The sequence below is a fragment of the Musca vetustissima genome, unplaced genomic scaffold, assembly GCF_032173495.1.
Source record: "Musca vetustissima isolate MV318-11 ecotype Yass unplaced genomic scaffold, APGP_CSIRO_Mvet_v1 utg20432, whole genome shotgun sequence".
Taxonomy (NCBI): domain Eukaryota; kingdom Metazoa; phylum Arthropoda; class Insecta; order Diptera; family Muscidae; genus Musca; species Musca vetustissima.
The window spans coordinates 229,360-247,196 of NW_026880861.1; the positions used below are offsets into that span (position 1 = coordinate 229,360).

The 17,837-nt window shown below is 38.8% G+C and overlaps 2 protein-coding genes across 2 annotated transcripts; both read right to left on the bottom strand.

Moving 5' to 3' along the window:
• Positions 1-8,299: 8,299 nt before the first annotated feature.
• On the bottom strand, positions 8,300-10,881 carry LOC133326747 (glucose dehydrogenase [FAD, quinone]). Its single transcript, XM_061535355.1, has 4 exons — positions 10,723-10,881; positions 10,526-10,659; positions 9,274-9,952; positions 8,300-9,204 (listed from the first exon to the last, which is right to left on the bottom strand). Exons 1-4 carry the CDS (start codon positions 10,874-10,876, stop codon positions 8,300-8,302), a joined length of 1,872 nt encoding a protein of 623 aa, XP_061391339.1. The 5' UTR covers positions 10,877-10,881.
• A 4,888-nt stretch (positions 10,882-15,769) lies between these two features.
• Positions 15,770-17,693, bottom strand: LOC133326748 (glucose dehydrogenase [FAD, quinone]-like). Its single transcript, XM_061535356.1, has 2 exons — positions 17,388-17,693; positions 15,770-17,329 (listed from the first exon to the last, which is right to left on the bottom strand). The coding sequence occupies exons 1-2, from the start codon at positions 17,691-17,693 to the stop codon at positions 15,770-15,772; spliced, it is 1,866 nt and encodes a 621-aa protein (XP_061391340.1).
• Positions 17,694-17,837: the final 144 nt, after the last annotated feature.

A 17,837-nucleotide genomic window follows, 5' to 3' on the forward strand; every position in this document is an offset into this window, starting at 1 on the left:
GCTGGCTTGTGACAGAACTTTCGTTCCATAAGCCGAGCTTAGAAAAGTTTTCCAGACGCGTCGGTCTTTTGCGCAGTTTTTCCAATTTCAAAAATCATTTTCGGCGATGTTGTCTTCGACTTGATCTTTCCAACGTATACTTGGCCTTCTCCTTCTGCGTGAACCATCAGCTGGTTCGCTGTCATATGCCTTCGCTTTTATATGCCATTCTCACAGCATGACCTAGCAACCTAGCAGCTCAATACATCTAATAATGTCGATGTCCGAAAATAGCTGGCACAACTCATGAGTTCATTCGACGTCGATATTCACCGTCAATGCAGATCGGCACATAGATCTTTCGAAGAATTTTTCTCCCAAACACTCCTCGAGCTGCCTCATCTGCTTACGTATGTACCCATGCTTCAGATCCGTATAACAGCACGGGTAGTATCAGCGTCTTGTAGAGTGTGTGTTTGGTCTGGCGGGAGGTGACCTTGCTTTTGAGTTGTTTTCTCAGACCATAGTAGCATCGGTTGGCCATCACTATCCTTCTCCGAATTTCAAAACTGATGTCATTCGTTTTATTTATGACCGTGCCAAGGTATATAAAATCTTTGACTACCTCGAAGCTGTAGTTCTCAAGTTCCACAGGTGGTCCGAGTCTACTGGACGTATTGTACGTTGATACCGTTAGCTTGGTCTTCTCGCAATTTACTACCAGACCCACTTTGGCGGACTCCTTCTCAATTTGTTCAAAAGTGGCTGTTATCGCTCTCAATGTTCGACCCATTATGTCGATGTCATCGGAATAGGCGAGAAACTGGTGTTGTTTGGTGTACAGAGTGCCATTTCTGCTCACTTTTGCCTCTCGTGTGACTTTTTCCAGCAGGATGTTAAAAAGGTCACACGACAAACTGTAACCTTGCCTGAATCCCCGTTCGGTATTAAAGGGCTCCGAGAGGCCCTTTCCGACTTTAACTGCTGATCTTTTGCCCGTTAAAGTTATCCTGCATAGCTATTAATTGGGCAGTGGGTAAATACCCAAAGGGTAAATACCCGGTAAATTGGGTAAATACCCGGTAAATTGAGTAAATACCCATTTGTGGGTATTTATTTGGGTATTTACTATATTGAATCGGTAATACATCTTGCACCCTATTTCCGGGTTTCCTGTATCAAATCGATTTAGAATGAATAGTTTTACAATACTTTAAAGACGTGGGTAAAAACTTGGGTAAAGGTTTTTACCCAAAAATTGGGTATAAACTCATTAACTGGTACCCAAAAAGAACACTCTGTGCCAAATTACAGCCAATTTGGTTGTAAAATGTGTCTAATAGGCAAAAAATACCATAAATCGGGAGATACGGTTATATGGGGGCTATATCAAAACTTGGACCCAGGGACCCCATGTTCGATTTCTATATTTGCTTTGTCATTAGAAACATGTGTGCAAAATTTTGGCCGCCTATGTCAAGTGGTTCGGCAGTTAATGAGTTTATACCCAATTTTTGGGTAAATACTCAAAATATGGGTACCTTTGCATGGGCGCTACCAGTAAACGTGGACCTATATACATAAAAATTGTGCATGGACATTTGGTACCCAAAAAGAACATTCTGTGCCAAATTACAGCCAATTTGGCCTCAAAATGTGTCTAATAGGCTAAAAATACCTTAAATCGGGAGATACGGTTATATGGGGGCTATATCAAAAAACTTGGGACCCCATGTTGGATTTCAATATTTGCTTTGTCATTAGAAACATGTGTGCAAAATTTTGGCCGCATATGTCAAGTGGTTCGGCAGTTAATGAGTTTTTACCCACGTCTTTAAAGTATCGTAAAACTATCTATTCTAAATCGATTTGATAACAGAAACCCGGAAATAGGGTGTAAGATGTTGTATTACCGAGTCAATATAGTAAATACCCAAATAAATTCCCGCAAATGGGTATTTACCCGATAGTTTACCCACCATTACGGGTATTTACCCGGTAAATACCATCTCTATGCATAGCCGAATTAATTTTGCTGGAATGCCAAACCCAGGTTTTTCCAGGATTTGGCGCAGAGTGAAAATCTGGTAAATGGCGGATTTGCCAGGTCTGAAGCCACATTGGTAGGGTCCAATAATTCATTGGCTTCAGTCGTTCACACAGTACGCTGGATAGCGCTTTATATGTAATGGGAAGTAGACTTATTTCTCTATAGTTGGCACATGCCGTCTTGTCTCCTTTTTTGTGCACGGGACACAGAATGCTGAGGTCCAATCATTGGGCATGCATTCTTCTACCCAAATTGTACTAATCAGCTGGTACATGCTCCTTACCAGCATCTGACCACCAGTCTTGAATAGTTCGGCTTGTAACCCATTGGCACCTGCTGCTTTATTATTCTTCAGCCGATTGATTGCTATTCTGACCTTACGACACTCCTGATCGTACCACGGTTTTCTTGATGGTGGTCTTTGGTACCCAAGTGTTGCCTTTGCTGCAGTTTGTAGGGAGTGGGCAATTATTATCGGGACAAGGGGTGCTTTAGTCAAGATGTTGGGTAAGTTGAGCGTAGTAGGCTACTGCTACCTGTTGTGTTTGCAGCTTTTCGACGTAGAATTTCGGTGTTACATTAGATCGCAGCTTTGCTGCTACATTAAGACGGGTGCGTACCTAGGCTGCCACAAGTTAATGGTCCGAATCGATATTCGCTCCTCGTATCGATCGGACGTCTTAAACACTGGATGACAGCCTTCCGTCTATCACAATATGATCGATTTCATTTCTCGTTGTTCGATCGGGAGAAATCCAAGTGGCCTTGTGGATATCGAGATGCTTGAATCTGGCGCTGCTAACTATCATGTTTTTTTTTCTGCCGTGAAGTCAATCAACCTCATGCCGCTGTCTGATGTTTCTTCATGGAGGCTGAATTTTCCAACGGTGGGGCCAAAGATATTTTCCATTCCGATTTTTGCATTAAAATCTCCTAGCCGAATTTTAATGTCATGGACAGGGCAACGATAATATGCTGTTTCTAGGCGTAAAATATGATTTGGTCGGAACATGGGCGCAAATGAGACTGATGTAGAAGAACTTCACTTTTATACGGATTATAGCAATTCGCTCATCTACTGGAGCGGAATCTGGAGACGAGGTCTTTTATTCTCCTGTTAACCATAAATCCGCAGCCAAATTCATGTCTCGTCGCATTTCCTGTAAGGCAATAATATCGGCTTTGTACTTGCTGAGTACATCCGCCAAAGCGAACACTGCGCCCGTTCTGTGTAATGTGCGCACATTCCAAGTTCAGAGTCGCAGATCGTGGTCCTTTATACGTTTGCGGGGGCCGTCAACATTAGGTGGGTTTGGTTTTCTTTTTTTTTAGCTTTTGTATAGTAGGTTGGGTTTGCGGAGAGTGGGCAACTAACCCGACGCCTCAACCCATTTTTTATAGTTCTTATGGGTGAACTCGCGGCACATATTAGCTTACTATTTCATCGGGTTATGAAAATAGCTACCCCAGGTGGCACCACGGGGAGGTCAGTGTCCATAATTGAGATGAAAGGGGGACCAAGATAAGCCGGGACTTCGCCATGTTAATGACAATCAGAGCCGTTGCTTGGTATCTATCATCCCCTACGCTTGTCTATGGACCCCAAACAATAGTTTTAAAAAATCTATGCCTGTCTATGGTCCCACAAAAATATTTTTAAAAAATCTATGCCGGTCTATGGTCCCACAAAAATATTTTTAAAAAATCTATGCCGGTCTATGGTCCCACAAAAATATTTTTAAAAAATCTATGCCTGTCTATGGTCCCATAAAAATATTTTTAAAAAATCCACGCCTGTCTATGGACCCAAAGAAATAATTTTAAAAGATCCACGCCTGTCTATGGACCCCAAAAAATATTTTTAAAAAATCCACGCCTGTCTATGGACCCCAAAAAAATATTTTTAAAAAATCCACGCCTGTCTATGGACCCCAAAACATAATTTTAAAAAATCCACGCCTGTCTATGGACTCCAAAAAATAATTTTAAAAAATCCACGCCTGTCTATGGACCCCGAAAAATAATTTTAAAAGATCCACGCCTGTCTATGGCCCCAAAAGATTAAAAAATATATATTTTTTAAAAATCCACACCTTTCTAGGGCCCCAAATTTAAAAAAAAAATATTTTTTTAAAAATCCACGCCTGTCTATGGACCCCAAAAACATATTTTTAAAAAATTCACTCTTTCTTCTCTAACCTAAATTCTTATGGCACGAGCTCTTCTTCCCATTTGTTTTTAAATCCCCCTCATTAATATTTACAACCCCACTTAATTCAATTACTTAATACCAAATCGGTAATCATTAATTGAAATTCTTAACAAGTTTGTTCCAAAACACACACACACAAATGTAATCGAAATTAACAACTTTCACTATTGACAAATATTATGTTGTCCGACTCCAAAAATAAAAAAGGGCAGGGGCCGGCCACATATTCACATGAACTTAATTTTTCGGCACTTGTCAAAAAATAAACACCACTACTCGGGCAATTCAATTGATTATTTTTCGATACCCCTACCCGATACTAAAACACGATCTTCTTCAAATGCAAAAAAATACTAACACACTCACACACATAAAAAAATAATCAAAGCTATTCAAATCGAATCACTCCGCTACGAATGACACGTACATTTTTTTATTTCGAATTATATTACGTATTTGATTGGTCGTAATCTATGTATCCGGAGGCATGTAATCAAGTCGGTGTCTGCGGCAGCAGACACACACAATTCGTTAACAATTCATGTGGGGGTCGATATGTGATTGTCGATTAGTACAACAATTTTTTGGGGAATTTTGAAAAAACTATGACATGAAATTGATTAATTGTTCAATGAAATTAACGGTTCCCTGATTTTTTTTTATAAAAAAGTGAAATTAACGGTTCTCTGATTTTTTTATTAAAAAAACTTTTGCATGCAATTTTATTTATTGGGTGGAGTTCTCAGGGGAGGAGGTGTTATTAATATACTCTTTAGTCTAAAGGTTAAATTCACCTTATGAAATTACTCTTCTATTGGTAAAAATATTCTACATCGCATAATCCTGACATCCTTTCTCATATACTTCTTAGAGGACTCCATCAAACCTGCTTTGAATACTCCGACAATGCCAAAACATGAATCTAACATTTCCTTACAAAAATTCAGACAAGATTGTTATATGGTTGTTGAATTTGCTAAAAGCTTTATATTTAAGCTTTATAACAGAGAAAAGCTTAGCTATCAACAATGTTGTCAATATCTCAATAATAAACTAGCCGCGGATTTTTTTAAAAACATTTTTCAAAGTCCTTAGTCGGGGGTTTGGATTTAAAAACAATAAATCAGGGTTCTTGTCAGGCTATTTTTTATAACCTTCACCACATTGTGGTACAGGGTATTATGTCTTTGTGCATATGTTTGTAACAGGCAAAAATAATCGAGATAGACCCATGCTTCCTTCTGAGAATATGGATAGAATCACTTTCTGAGTCGATTTATGCATGACCGTCCGTCCGTCTGTAGAAGTTAAATTGTAAACAAAGTACAGGTCGAATTTATGATCCGATTTGGATGAAATTTGACACAAGTCAATTATTTGGCCCAAGGACGAACCCTATTGAAATTGGTGAAAATCGGTTCAGATTTATATATATATATATATATATTTTCGTCCGATATAGGCACCAAAGTCCCTATATATCTTTCGATTTGCACGAAATTTGGCATAGAGTACTGAATTAGGTCCAAAATGTTGTGTGCTAAGTTTCATGAAAATCGGTTCAGATTTAGATATAGCTCCCATATATATTTTGGTCCGATTTAATGTAAATGGTGCACCAAAGTCCCTATATATATCTTGATTTGCACGAAATTTGGCATAGAATACTAAATTAAGCCTAGAATGATGTGTGTTAAGTTTCGGGTCAGATTTAGATATAGCTCCCATATATAGTTTCGCCAGATTTTAGGTAACTGGTGCACCAAAGTCTCTGAAAATCATTTGATTTGCACGAAATTTGGCATAGCGTACTGAATTAAGTCTAGAATGACGTGTGCTAAGCTTCGTGAAAATCGGTTCAGATTTAGATATAGCTCCCATATATATTTTCGTCCGATCTTATGTAATGGGTGCACCAAAGTCCCTATATATATATATATATATATTTCGATTTGTACGAAATTTGGCATAGAGTACTGAATTAGGTCTAGAATGATGTGTGTTAAGTTTCGTGAAAATCGGTTCAGATTTAGATATAGCTCCCATATATAGTTTTGTCCGATTTTATGTAAATGGTATACCAAAGTCCCTATATATCATTCGATTTGCACGAAATTTGGCATAGCGTAATGAATTAAGCCTAGAATGATGTGTGTTAAGTTTCGAGAAAATCGGATCAGACTTAGATATAGCTCCCATATATATTCTCATCCGATTTTATGTAAATAGTGAACCAAAGTCCCTATATATTCTTTGATTTTCACGAAATTTGGCATAGTGTGCTAAATTAGTTCTAGAATGATGTGTGTTAAGTTCCGAGAAAATCGGTTCGGATTTAGATATAGCTACCATATATATCTTCGTCCGATTTAATGTAAATGGAGTACCAAAGTCCCTATATATCTTTCAATTGGCATTATAATTGGCAATCTTTCCGTCCGTCGATTATAATTTGTAAACAGGCCACTGTTACGGACCAATCTTCACGAAATTTTGCATGTAGGATGGGTTCTGCCCAATGAAGACCCCTATTGTTTTTGGAATAGATCGATAATTATTTAGGAGATGAAATGGACCAAATACTTAATTTTTGTCGGTTTTGCTGGTTGCTTCAGAGGCCACAATTATCTCCCGAACATCACGTAATTTTACATGAAAAAGGGGATCGGGCCAAAGAATAAACATGCCTGTTTTGATTAAGATCGGTCACTATTTAGAGGGTCGAAATGTGTATTCTATGGCATATATATTTACTCCTGAAGAATATAGACCCGAGAAGAGGAAGGAAATATAGCGCTGATCGCTTTAAAAATTTCCAAGAGGTTCCAGTTATGGTCAAGGACAACGCCTATAATTTTCGTTGATGATCAGGTAATAATTTTGGGCTAAAGTGGATCGAAAACTTAATTTTTTTGTTGTTTTTTTTGTTTTTTTTTTTTTTTTTTTTTGTCGATTTATAGGCCACAATTATAAGCCGAACAACAGAATACAACTCACGGTGAAGGGAATCTGCACATGTAAGTAGAAGGGCTGTACTGAATATTTGTAATATTCGGAATATATGTCAGTGTAAGGAAGAGGAGCTGTTAACATCTAATCAGTCAAGAGGATGCAAATATCAGGAAAAATTTCCCAGGCTAGCAGGAAAAATCCGCAGAAAGTTAGAGTTCCGTGGTAGTTGTGTAGGGTATCGTATGGTCGGCCCCGTCCGACTATACTGCTCCGCTCACTGGTTTAAACATATTTTTTTTGAATTCCATAGTCCAGGTGTGGGATCCAGAGCAAGACAAAAAGTCTTCCTATGGACAACAGAGGAAGTCAAAAAGTCTTCCTCTGGGGGTCCAGAGGAATTTTTTTCTATAGAAAAAAGTCTTCCTCTGGGGGTCCAGAGGAATTTTTTTCTATAGAAAAAAGTCTTCCTGTGGGGGTCCAGAGGAATTTTTTTCTATAAAAAAAGTCTTCCCCTGGGGGAGCCAGCGGAATTTTTTTCTATAGAAAAAAAGTCTTCCTCTGGGGTCCTCTATAGAAAAAAGTCTTCCTCTGTGGTCCAGAGGAATTTTTTTCTATAGAAAAAAGTCTTCCTCTGGGGGTCCAGAGGAATTTTTTTCTATAGAAAAAAGTCTTCCTCTGGGGGTCCAGAGGAATTTTTTTCTATAGAAAAAAGTCTTCCTCTGGGGGTCCAGAGGAATTTTTTTTAAAAATATTTTTTGGAGTCCATAGACAGTGGTGGATTATTTAAAAAGTGTCTTCCTCTGAGATCCAGAGGAAGACAAAAAGTCCAGAGGATGTTTTTCCATAGAAAAAAAGTCTTCCTCTGTTGTCAGAGGAATTTTTTTCTATAAAAAAAATCTTCCTCTGGGGTCCAGAGGAATTTTTTTCTACAGAAAGAAGTCTTCCTCTGGGGTCCAGAAGAATTTTTTATTTTTAGATTATTTCATATTCAAAATTTTATTCATTATTTCGTTATGTTACACTAAGGAGAAAATTCTATATTAATATTATTTACACATACATATATACACACACATTGGAAAAAAAAATATACGAAAAAAATCTCATCACAATTCCTGATGATCCCCCTTGCCATCCTGCCAATCCTCTTTAATCATATCCGCACCCTTTTCACCGATCATGATAATGGCAGCATTTGTATTGGCCGCAACGATGTCCGGCATAATACTGGCATCGACGACACGAAGTCCCTTTGTGCCATGTACCCGAAGACGCCAATCCACCACAGTGGTGGCATCTGATGATGGTCCCATTTTTGTGGTACCCACAGGATGATAAACGGTTGTGGTCATGTGGCGAATATAACAACGCCAATAATCATCGGACTGATAGCGATGCGAATTGCAGGCGGGTAAATCGATTTTATAGAGAGCCGTTTCACGTTCCCTAAAGGCCTTGGTGTCGGGTAATTTGGAATAGATATTCAGTGCCCTTATATAGGTATCAACATCACGTTCATCGGACATGTAGTTGGCATGGATGAGAGGAGCGTCCAAGTAATTGGAACTTCTCAGTTCCACATGACCCTTGGAGAAGGGTTTCAGATGCAGCAGATAGGTAATGTAGGTATTGGTGTTCTCATTGGCCTTCAGAATGGAGGCAGCTACTTGTTTGTTGAACCCAGTAGCCTTGATATAACCCTTCAGTTCGGGAGATTGCATCAAACTAAAGAAATTAGTGGTTTGAATATCGGGGTTGGGTCCGTCGAGGGAGGTGGTATTAATAAATCCTGTCAGGGCTGTGGCCTCGTGATGCAACAGTTTACTATAACGACCCATAATCAGATTATACATGGCATCCACCAGCTCCTCTTCGGTGGGTTTGCGTGCTGTGGATTTGTCAATGGTGAAAACCACCGGCAGACTGGCATGATCCTTGAGATTTTGACCCACCGGTAAATCCAAGAGGACGGGGATACCCAAAGACTTCAAATGGCTGGCAGGACCCACACCTGAAAAAAATCGAGAGTGAAAATTTTAAATTCAAAAAAAAAAAAAAAAATCAGTTCTGAACCACTCACCCGACAACATCAACATCTGTGGAGTACCCAGAGCCCCACCTGCCAAAATTACCTCCTTCTTCACATTTACCGTAAATTCCTTTTTCCCCTTAAGGACAAATGTCACTCCCGTCGCCCGCTTGTTCTTATCAAAATTCACCTTCTTCACCTGGGCATAGCGCACCACATGCAGATTCTGGCGATTTTTATCCAAATGCGATTTGGCCGTGGTAATACGTCGACCCTCATGTTGGGTACCCAAAATATCAATTTGACCCACCCATGAACCCTCCGTGAAATCTGGCGCCGTACCATAACCCATTTCACCCATGCCGGCCTTAATGGTTTCCCGAAATTCATTATCCGATACATAATTGTTGATAATCATGGGTCCACCCACACCATGATCTCCGGGCTTATAGTCACCTCGTGTGGACCGCAAATCTTCTGCCTTGCGGAAATAGGGTAGCACATCATCATAGCCCCAGGTTGGATTACCACGATCACGCCAATCGTCGAAGTCGGCACGAGTTCCGCGCGCATAAATCATGGCATTCATACAATTGGTTCCGCCCAACATTTTGCCTCGAGGCCAGTGACAGCTTTCCCCCTCCATGGCCATACAGGCCTTGCCATTCGGTTCGGTGTGGTATTGCCAATCCCAGTCGGAGAATTGGGTGGACATGTGCCAGCCGACGAACTGCAAAGAGAAAACAAATAAAAATTATGAGGATTCCTCTGGTCCCCCAGAGGAAGACTTTTTTCTATAGAAAACAATTCCTCTGGCCCCCCGAAGGAAGACTTTTTTTCTATAGAAAAAAATTCCGCTGGCTCCCCCAGGGGAAGACTTTTTTTATAGAAAAAAATTCCTCTGGACCCCCACAGGAAGACTTTTTTTTTCTATGGCCCCCCAGAGGAAGAAAAAAATTCCTCTGGAAAAAACCCCAGAGGAAGACTTTTTTCTATAGAAAAAAATTCCTCTGGACCCCCAGAGGAAGACTTTTTTCTATAGAAAAAAATCCTCTGGACTCTATAGAAAAAAATTCCTCTGGTCCCCAGAGGAAGACTTTTTCCTGTAGAAAAAAATTCGTCTGGACCACCCAGAGGAAGACTTTTTTTCCTATAGAAAAAAATTCCTCTGGCCCCCCAGAGGAAGACTTTTTTCTATAGAAAAAAATTCCTCTGGCCCCCCAGAGGAAGACTTTTTTCTATAGAAAAAATCCTTGGTCTTGAAGAAATATTTTTTAAAAAATCCTCTTGTTGGTTATCTTACCTCTGTTTCAATGGGAGGATCTCCTCCTGCCTCCAGCAGTAAAACTTTCCATTTGGGATTTTCACTTAGGCGACCAGCCACCACAGAACCTGCTGATCCCGAGCCAACTACCACAAAATCATAATCCTGTATACCTAATGAAATGAAACCCTTTACTTTATTCTCGTCCCGATTTTAGAAGATCTCTTCATTGTTACCATTTTTCATAATCTCCTCCCCGTAATCCTTGGGCCAATGCGAACGATCACTTAACGAACAAAATTTCGATATCAAAGTCTGTAGCAGCAGTGTCATCAGGGTATTGGCTGGACCTGCCGAGCGGGCAGCACATTCCGTTGATAAAAAATCCATAATATCGAAATGGAATGTCGAATCGAACCGAAAAAACGAAAATATTCCACTTAAAATCGCGTATTCTCCTCTAGTGGTTGCACTTAGTTAAACACCTATTCCGAACTAAATTTGTTGTTGACTTTTGCTGATCTTTTTATAGTGAAATCATTTTTCGAGCGATCAGGAAAAATGCACGGCATTCTAATTGTTATTGCAGCAATGCATTACCGAACTGTCACAATTTGCATTTTATTTCTATTTACATTTTGTTGTCGTTGTTGTTGTTGTTTTTGCCGGCAAGCCAGAATTTTTTTTTGTAATTTACAGCGTGCTCCAGAGGGGGTAAAGCTTTGTTGCAGAAAAAAAATACAAAAACAAAGTCAAGCAAAAGCTTTTTTTGTAAACACACCCCATAAAAATTAGAAAAACAAGGGGCGCCAATATATGCCGGCCATTGGGGGAAACAGTGGTTCGGACCTCTGAAAAAAATATTTTTAAAAAATCCACGCCTTTGTAGGGTCCTTGGGAACATATTTTTTAAAAATCCAAGTTTACAGAGATTTGGGGCGCCAATATATGCCGGCTATTGGGGGGAACAGTGGTTCGGACCTCTGAAAAAATATTTTTATAAAATCCACGCCTTTGTAGGGTCCTTGGGAAAATATTTTTTAAAAATCCAAGTTTACAGAGATTTGGGGCGCCAATATATGCCGGCTATTGGGGAACAGTGGTTCGAACCTCTGAAAAAATATTTTTAAAAAATCCACGCCTTTATAGGGACTTTGAAAAAATATTTTTTAAAAATCCAAGTTTACAGAGACTTGGGGCGCCAATATATGCCCTTTATTGGGGAACAGTGGTTCGGGCATTTAATAAATTATTTTTAAAAAATCCACGCCTGTTCTGGACCCTTTAAAAAAAATATTTTTAAAAATCCTAAACAAACCCATGCCTTTGTTGGGACCTTAAAAAAAATATTTTTAAAAAATCCACGACTTTGTTGGGACCTTGAAAAAATTTTTTTAAAAAATCCACATTTGAAAACCACTGTCATTTATTTTTTTAGAAAAAAAAATTATTTATTTACACAATTTAAACCTTTTATTACATCTACATTTTGTTTATCTGTTTTTTTTTATTTTTTTTTTCGTGTATCGTCCTAATCTATTATTCTCTCCGAGTTCGGGTTTGTTTACAAGGAATAACAATTGTTGGCCTGTTATCGGTGAGGTGATACATTTTAATTACCCAACAATATAGATAAGTGGGTAAAGCTGGTTATACTTAGTTGGAGATAATTAAAAATATAAATAAGCTCTTCAGACCCTATGGCTCGGAACAACCTTGAGAAAGGTCTAAAAATAACTTCGATTGTCGAAATAAAAAATTAACAGCTTCTAAACCCAAATATTTGAGTAGATCAATAGATCAGATCAGACGCTTGGTTGCCAAAAAAAATTAACACCTGACGTCTCTTGTGTATTTGTTAATATTATTATTCTAATAAAAATATAATAAATTAGGAAAATATTTTATCAAGGCGTTGATTTTTTAAAATTAGTTTTTCGGGTCCATAGACAGGCGTGGATTTTTTAAAATTAGTTTTTGGGGTCCATAGACAGGCGTGGATTTTTTAAAATTAGTTTTTGGGGTCCATAGACAGGCGTGGATTTTTTTAAAATTAGTTTTTGGGGTCCATAGACAGGCGTGGATTTTTTAAAATTAGTTTTTGGGGTCCATAGACAGGCGTGGATTTTTTAAAATTAGTTTTTGGGGTCCATAGACAGGCGTGGATTTTTTAAAATTAGTTTTTGGGGTCCATAGACAGGCGTGGATTTTTTAAAATTAGTTTTTGGGGTCCATAGACAGGCGTGGATTTTTTAAAATTAGTTTTTGGGGTCCATAGACAGGCGTGGATTTTTTAAAATTAGTTTTTGGGGTCCATAGACAGGCGTGGATTTTTTAAAATTAGTTTTTGGGGTCCATAGACAGGCGTGGATTTTTTAAAATTAGTTTTTGGGGTCCATAGACAGGCGTGGATTTTTTAAAATTAGTTTTTGGGGTCCATAGACAGGCGTGGATTTTTTAAAATTAGTTTTTGGGGTCCATAGACAGGCGTGGATTTTTTAAAATTAGTTTTTCGGGTCCATAGACAGGCGTGGATTTTTTAAAATTAGTTTTTCGGGTCCATAGACAGGCGTGGATTTTTTAAAATTAGTTTTTGGGGTCCATAGACAGGCGTGGATTTTTTAAAATTAGTTTTTGGGGTCCATAGACAGGCGTGGATTTTTTAAAATTAGTTTTTTTTTCTAAGACGATCTAGCCATGTCCGTCCGTCTGTTGTAATCACGCTATCTTCTGAAGGAATTGAAATAGGGTGCTGAAATTTTGCATAGGTTTGTCTTTTGTATGCAGGCAGGTCAAGTTCGAAGGTGGGATATATCGGTCCACGTTTAGGCATAGCTCCCATATAACGATACCCCCCAATTTTCGGTCTTTTGGTATTCGTGAGCGCATTTTTCAACCCAATTCGCTGAAATTTGTTACATTGAGTTCTTATTGGATACTAAATGTCTCCACAAAACATTATAAATATAGGTCCACTTTTTCTGGTAGCCCCCTATATAACGGTACCTCCTAATTTTCAGTACTTTTGGGGTTTTGATCGTATTTTTCCACCGAATTGGCTGTAATTTAGTATTTTGAGTTCTTAATAGGTACCAAAGCTCTCCACAAAAAAAATTATAAATATAGGTCAATTTTTTTGGAATGGACCCAATAAAAATGCACCCCCAATTTTAGGTATTTTGGGGTTCTTGATCGCGTTTTTCAATCGAATTCGCTGCACTCCGATATTTTGTAGTCGTATATGGTAACAAATCTCCCTACAAAGAATTTTCAATATTCGCCCCCCTTTTTGGGGTCGTCCCCATATAACGAAAGGAATCGAAATAGACCCATGGTTCCTTTTGAGAATATGCATAGAATCATATATATGTCCGTCCATGTATTTTGTGAAAAAAGTACAGGTCGCATTTATGATCCGATTTGGATAAAGTTTGGCATAGGTCACTTATTTGGCCCAAGGACGAACCCTATTGAAATTGGGAAAAATCGGTTCAGATTTAAATATAGCTCCCATATATATTTTCGTCCGATTTAAGGTAAATGGGGCACCAAAGACATTATATATCTTTCGAATTGCACGAAATTTCGCACAGCCTACTGAATTAAGCCTTGAATGGTGTGTGCTAAGTTTCGTGAAAATCGGTTCAGATTTAGATATAGCCCTCATATATATTTTCGTCCGATTTAAGATAAATTAGGCACCAAAGTCGCTGTAAATCTTTCGAATTGCACGAAATTTGGCACAGCGTAATGAATTAAGCCTAGAATGATGTGTGCTAAGTTTCCTGAAAATCGGTTCAGATTTAGATATAGCTCCCATATATCGTTTCGTCCGATTTAGGGTAAATGAGGCACCAAAGTCCCTATATATATTTTGATTTGTACGAAATTCGGCATATGGTACTATATTAGGTTTAGAATGATGTGTGCTAAGTTTCATGAGAATCGGTTCAGATTTATACATTGCTCCCATATATAGTTTCGTCCGATTTAAGGTAAATTGTTCACCAAAGTCCCTATATATCGTTCGATTTGCACGAAATTTGGCACAGCCTACTGGATTAAGCCTAGAATGATGTGTGTCATGTTTTAAGAAAATCGGATCAGGTTTAGATATAGCTCATATATATAGTTTCGTCCGATTTAAGGAAATGAGGTACCAAAGTCGCTATATATCTTTCGAATTGCACGAAATTTGGCACAGCCTAATGAATTAAGCCTAGAATGATGTGTGCTAAGTTTCGTGAAAATCGGTTCAGATTTAGATATAGCTCCCATATATAGTTTCGTCCGATTTGAGGTAAATGACGCACCAAAGTCCCTATATATCTTACGAATTGCACGAAATTTGTTACAGCCTACTGAATTAAGCCTATAATCATGTGTGCTAAGTTTCGAGAAAATCGGTTCAGATTTAGATATAGCTCCCATATATATTTTCGTCCGATTTAAGGTAATGGTGCACCAAAGTCCCTATATATCCTTCGATTTGCACGAAATTTGGCATAGAGTACTAAATTGGATCTAGAATGATGTGTAAGTAAGTTTCGGGAAAATTGTTTCAGATTTTGAGGTAGCTCCCACATATACATTCGTCCGATTTTACATGAATGGTGCACCAATCTCCTAATGTTAGTCGGATTAACACGAAATTTTGCACAACGTATCACATGGAGACTTTTCCCAAGGTACGCAGGCGACTCTTAATCTGCCCGAATAAAATTATATTTAGCATAGGCTGTAGAAAGACATGAGAATGTTCCTTCGAGGGAACATTGACATGTAATTGTAAGGATACATATGTAGAATATACTTAAAGCGGTGAAGGGTATCATATAGTCGGCCCAGTCCGACTTTACTACTTACCTTACTGGTTTTTATATATATTTTCAAGGGTCTAACCAAGGTGTAGATTTATTAAAATTATTTTTTAGGGGTCTACCAATAGGCGTGGATGTTTTTAATTTTTTAAAAATATTTTTTCAAGATCTATCCTTTGCCCTCAGGTTTTTTTAATATTTCTTCAAGATCTTAGGTTTTCTTTTAATATTTTTTCAAGGTCTATTATTTGCCCTTAATTTTTTAAAAATATTTTTGGGCTCCATAGACAGGCGTGGATTTTTTAAAAATATGCTTTCAAAGCCTATCCTTTGCCCTTAATTTTTTTAAAATATTTTTTAAGTCTATTCTTGGTCCTTAATTTTTTAAAAATAGATTTTTTAAATCTAGTTTTTATTAATTAAAAAAACAATTTAGTTTTTAAAAATATTATTGAGAACTTTTCTAAATTTCTTCCCAATCCACCTTGATAAGATCCGCTGCCTTTTCGGCAATCATCAGGGTGGGAGCATTTGTATTGACACTGGTAAGCAGAGGCATAATCGAGGCATCTACCACTCGAAGATTTTCGACACCCCTCACTCGGAGTCTGCGATTCACAACAGAGCTCTCATCATCCGCTGGACCCATTTTTGCCGTACCCACCGGATGATAACATGTCGTAGACATATATTTCAAATAACATTTCCAATATTCCGCAGATTTGAATAGCAAACGATTACATTCCTCCAAGGGAAGTTGAATAATATCGGCATTTTTTCGACGGAATCCTGTGGTGTTGACAAAATCGCTTAGGTATTTTAGTCCCTCAATTAGAGTTTCCGAATCGTCGGGATGTTCAAAATAATTGGCATTTATTATTGGTGGTTCTTGAGGGGAGGTGGATTTTATGCGAAGGTTACCACGAGATTTGGGCTTTGAGAGTAGTATAAATACCACCATAACGTGATGATGTTTTTGGACTTCCAGCAAATGGTATCGCAGCTCATCCTTGATACTTTGCCCCACCAGGAAGGTGTTTAAGGTAGCCACATCTCCAATCCTGGCAATGGCATGCAAGATTTGTATGTCAGGGTGGGAATTATATTCCGAGTTGGTTCGATTTAGCTTCACAAAGCCAGCAATGCTCATCACCCCAATGGTACTTAAGGGTCCTTCGCGATGTAATAAATATTGATAGAGAGAATCGGAGAGAATATTTTTATCCAACGGTTCTCCATTGAGTTTGAGAAATGCACAGGCCACTGCATGATCTTGGAGATTCTCGCCCACCTTTAAATCATGCAAAACGGGAATATTTAAAGGTTCTAAAACCTCTTGGGGTCCTATGCCGGATAGCATCAGCAGTTTAGGGGTATCGATTGCTCCAGCTGAGAGTATGGCCTCCTTGGTGACTTTGGCGGACATTTGAATATTTTGGTTTAAAATAAAATCCACCGAGGTGACCTGTTTGCCGAACTCATCAAAATTCACTTTTGTCACCTGGGCATTTTTAATGATTTTCAAATTTGGCCTTCGCGATGCGACTCTACCCAAATGCCCCTTACCCGATGTGGTGCGTTGACCATTTTTCACCGTACCCCATAGGCGAGAATAACCCAAGATATGATCATGCGTAAATCTCTTGTGTATCGGCTGGCCCATTTCCTCAGCTCCGCGGTAAATTAAATCCAAAATATCCTTATCATAGAGATGAAATTCTCCAATATCCACATAACCCTTAGGGTGGCTCAAGTTATCATGGGGCCGAACAGACTTCTTAAAATAAGGCCAGAGATCATCAAAACCCCAACCGTGATTGCCCAAGTCTAACCAGCTGTCATAGTCCTCACGATTGCCTCTGATATACATCAGGGCATTGATGGCTCCAGAACCGCCCACCATTTTACCCCTTGGCCAATAGCAGCGATCATTTTTATAAGCCTTGCAGGCTCGGGCGCTAGGTTCCACAAAATAATTATAGGTGTAGTTGGTGTGCTGGAGACTGGGGAATACAGCTGGGATCTGGGGGAGAACAAAAAAATAAATAAATAAATCACCTATTCTTATCTCTCCTCCTTACCTCCGCCTCCTGTGGTGGATCAGCGCCAGCTTCCAATAACAATATTTTCCATTCTGGGTTTTCACTTAAACGGCTGGCCAATACCGATCCTGCGGAACCAGCCCCTACTACAATAAAATCGTAATTTTCCACCGAACGCCTCCTCACAGCCTCTTCGGCATAGTCCGGAGCATAGTTTCCCTCCTTTTCCAAACTACACTGACCTCTCAACACAGATTCCACCAAGATTGATAACAATGTATTTACCACTCCCACACTATTTGCGGGACATTGATTGCCAAAGGTAGTCGGAATCGCCACCGTCATGCTGTCTCTTCAAAATTTGGCAGTTAACTGAAAATTTTCGGCTCAGCTCCAACTGCAATTAGGCTTTATTTTTCTTTCGACTATTCAAACACACGTGGTTCGGAAGTTTAATTAGCACCTACAAACGTTATTGCGCATATTGAG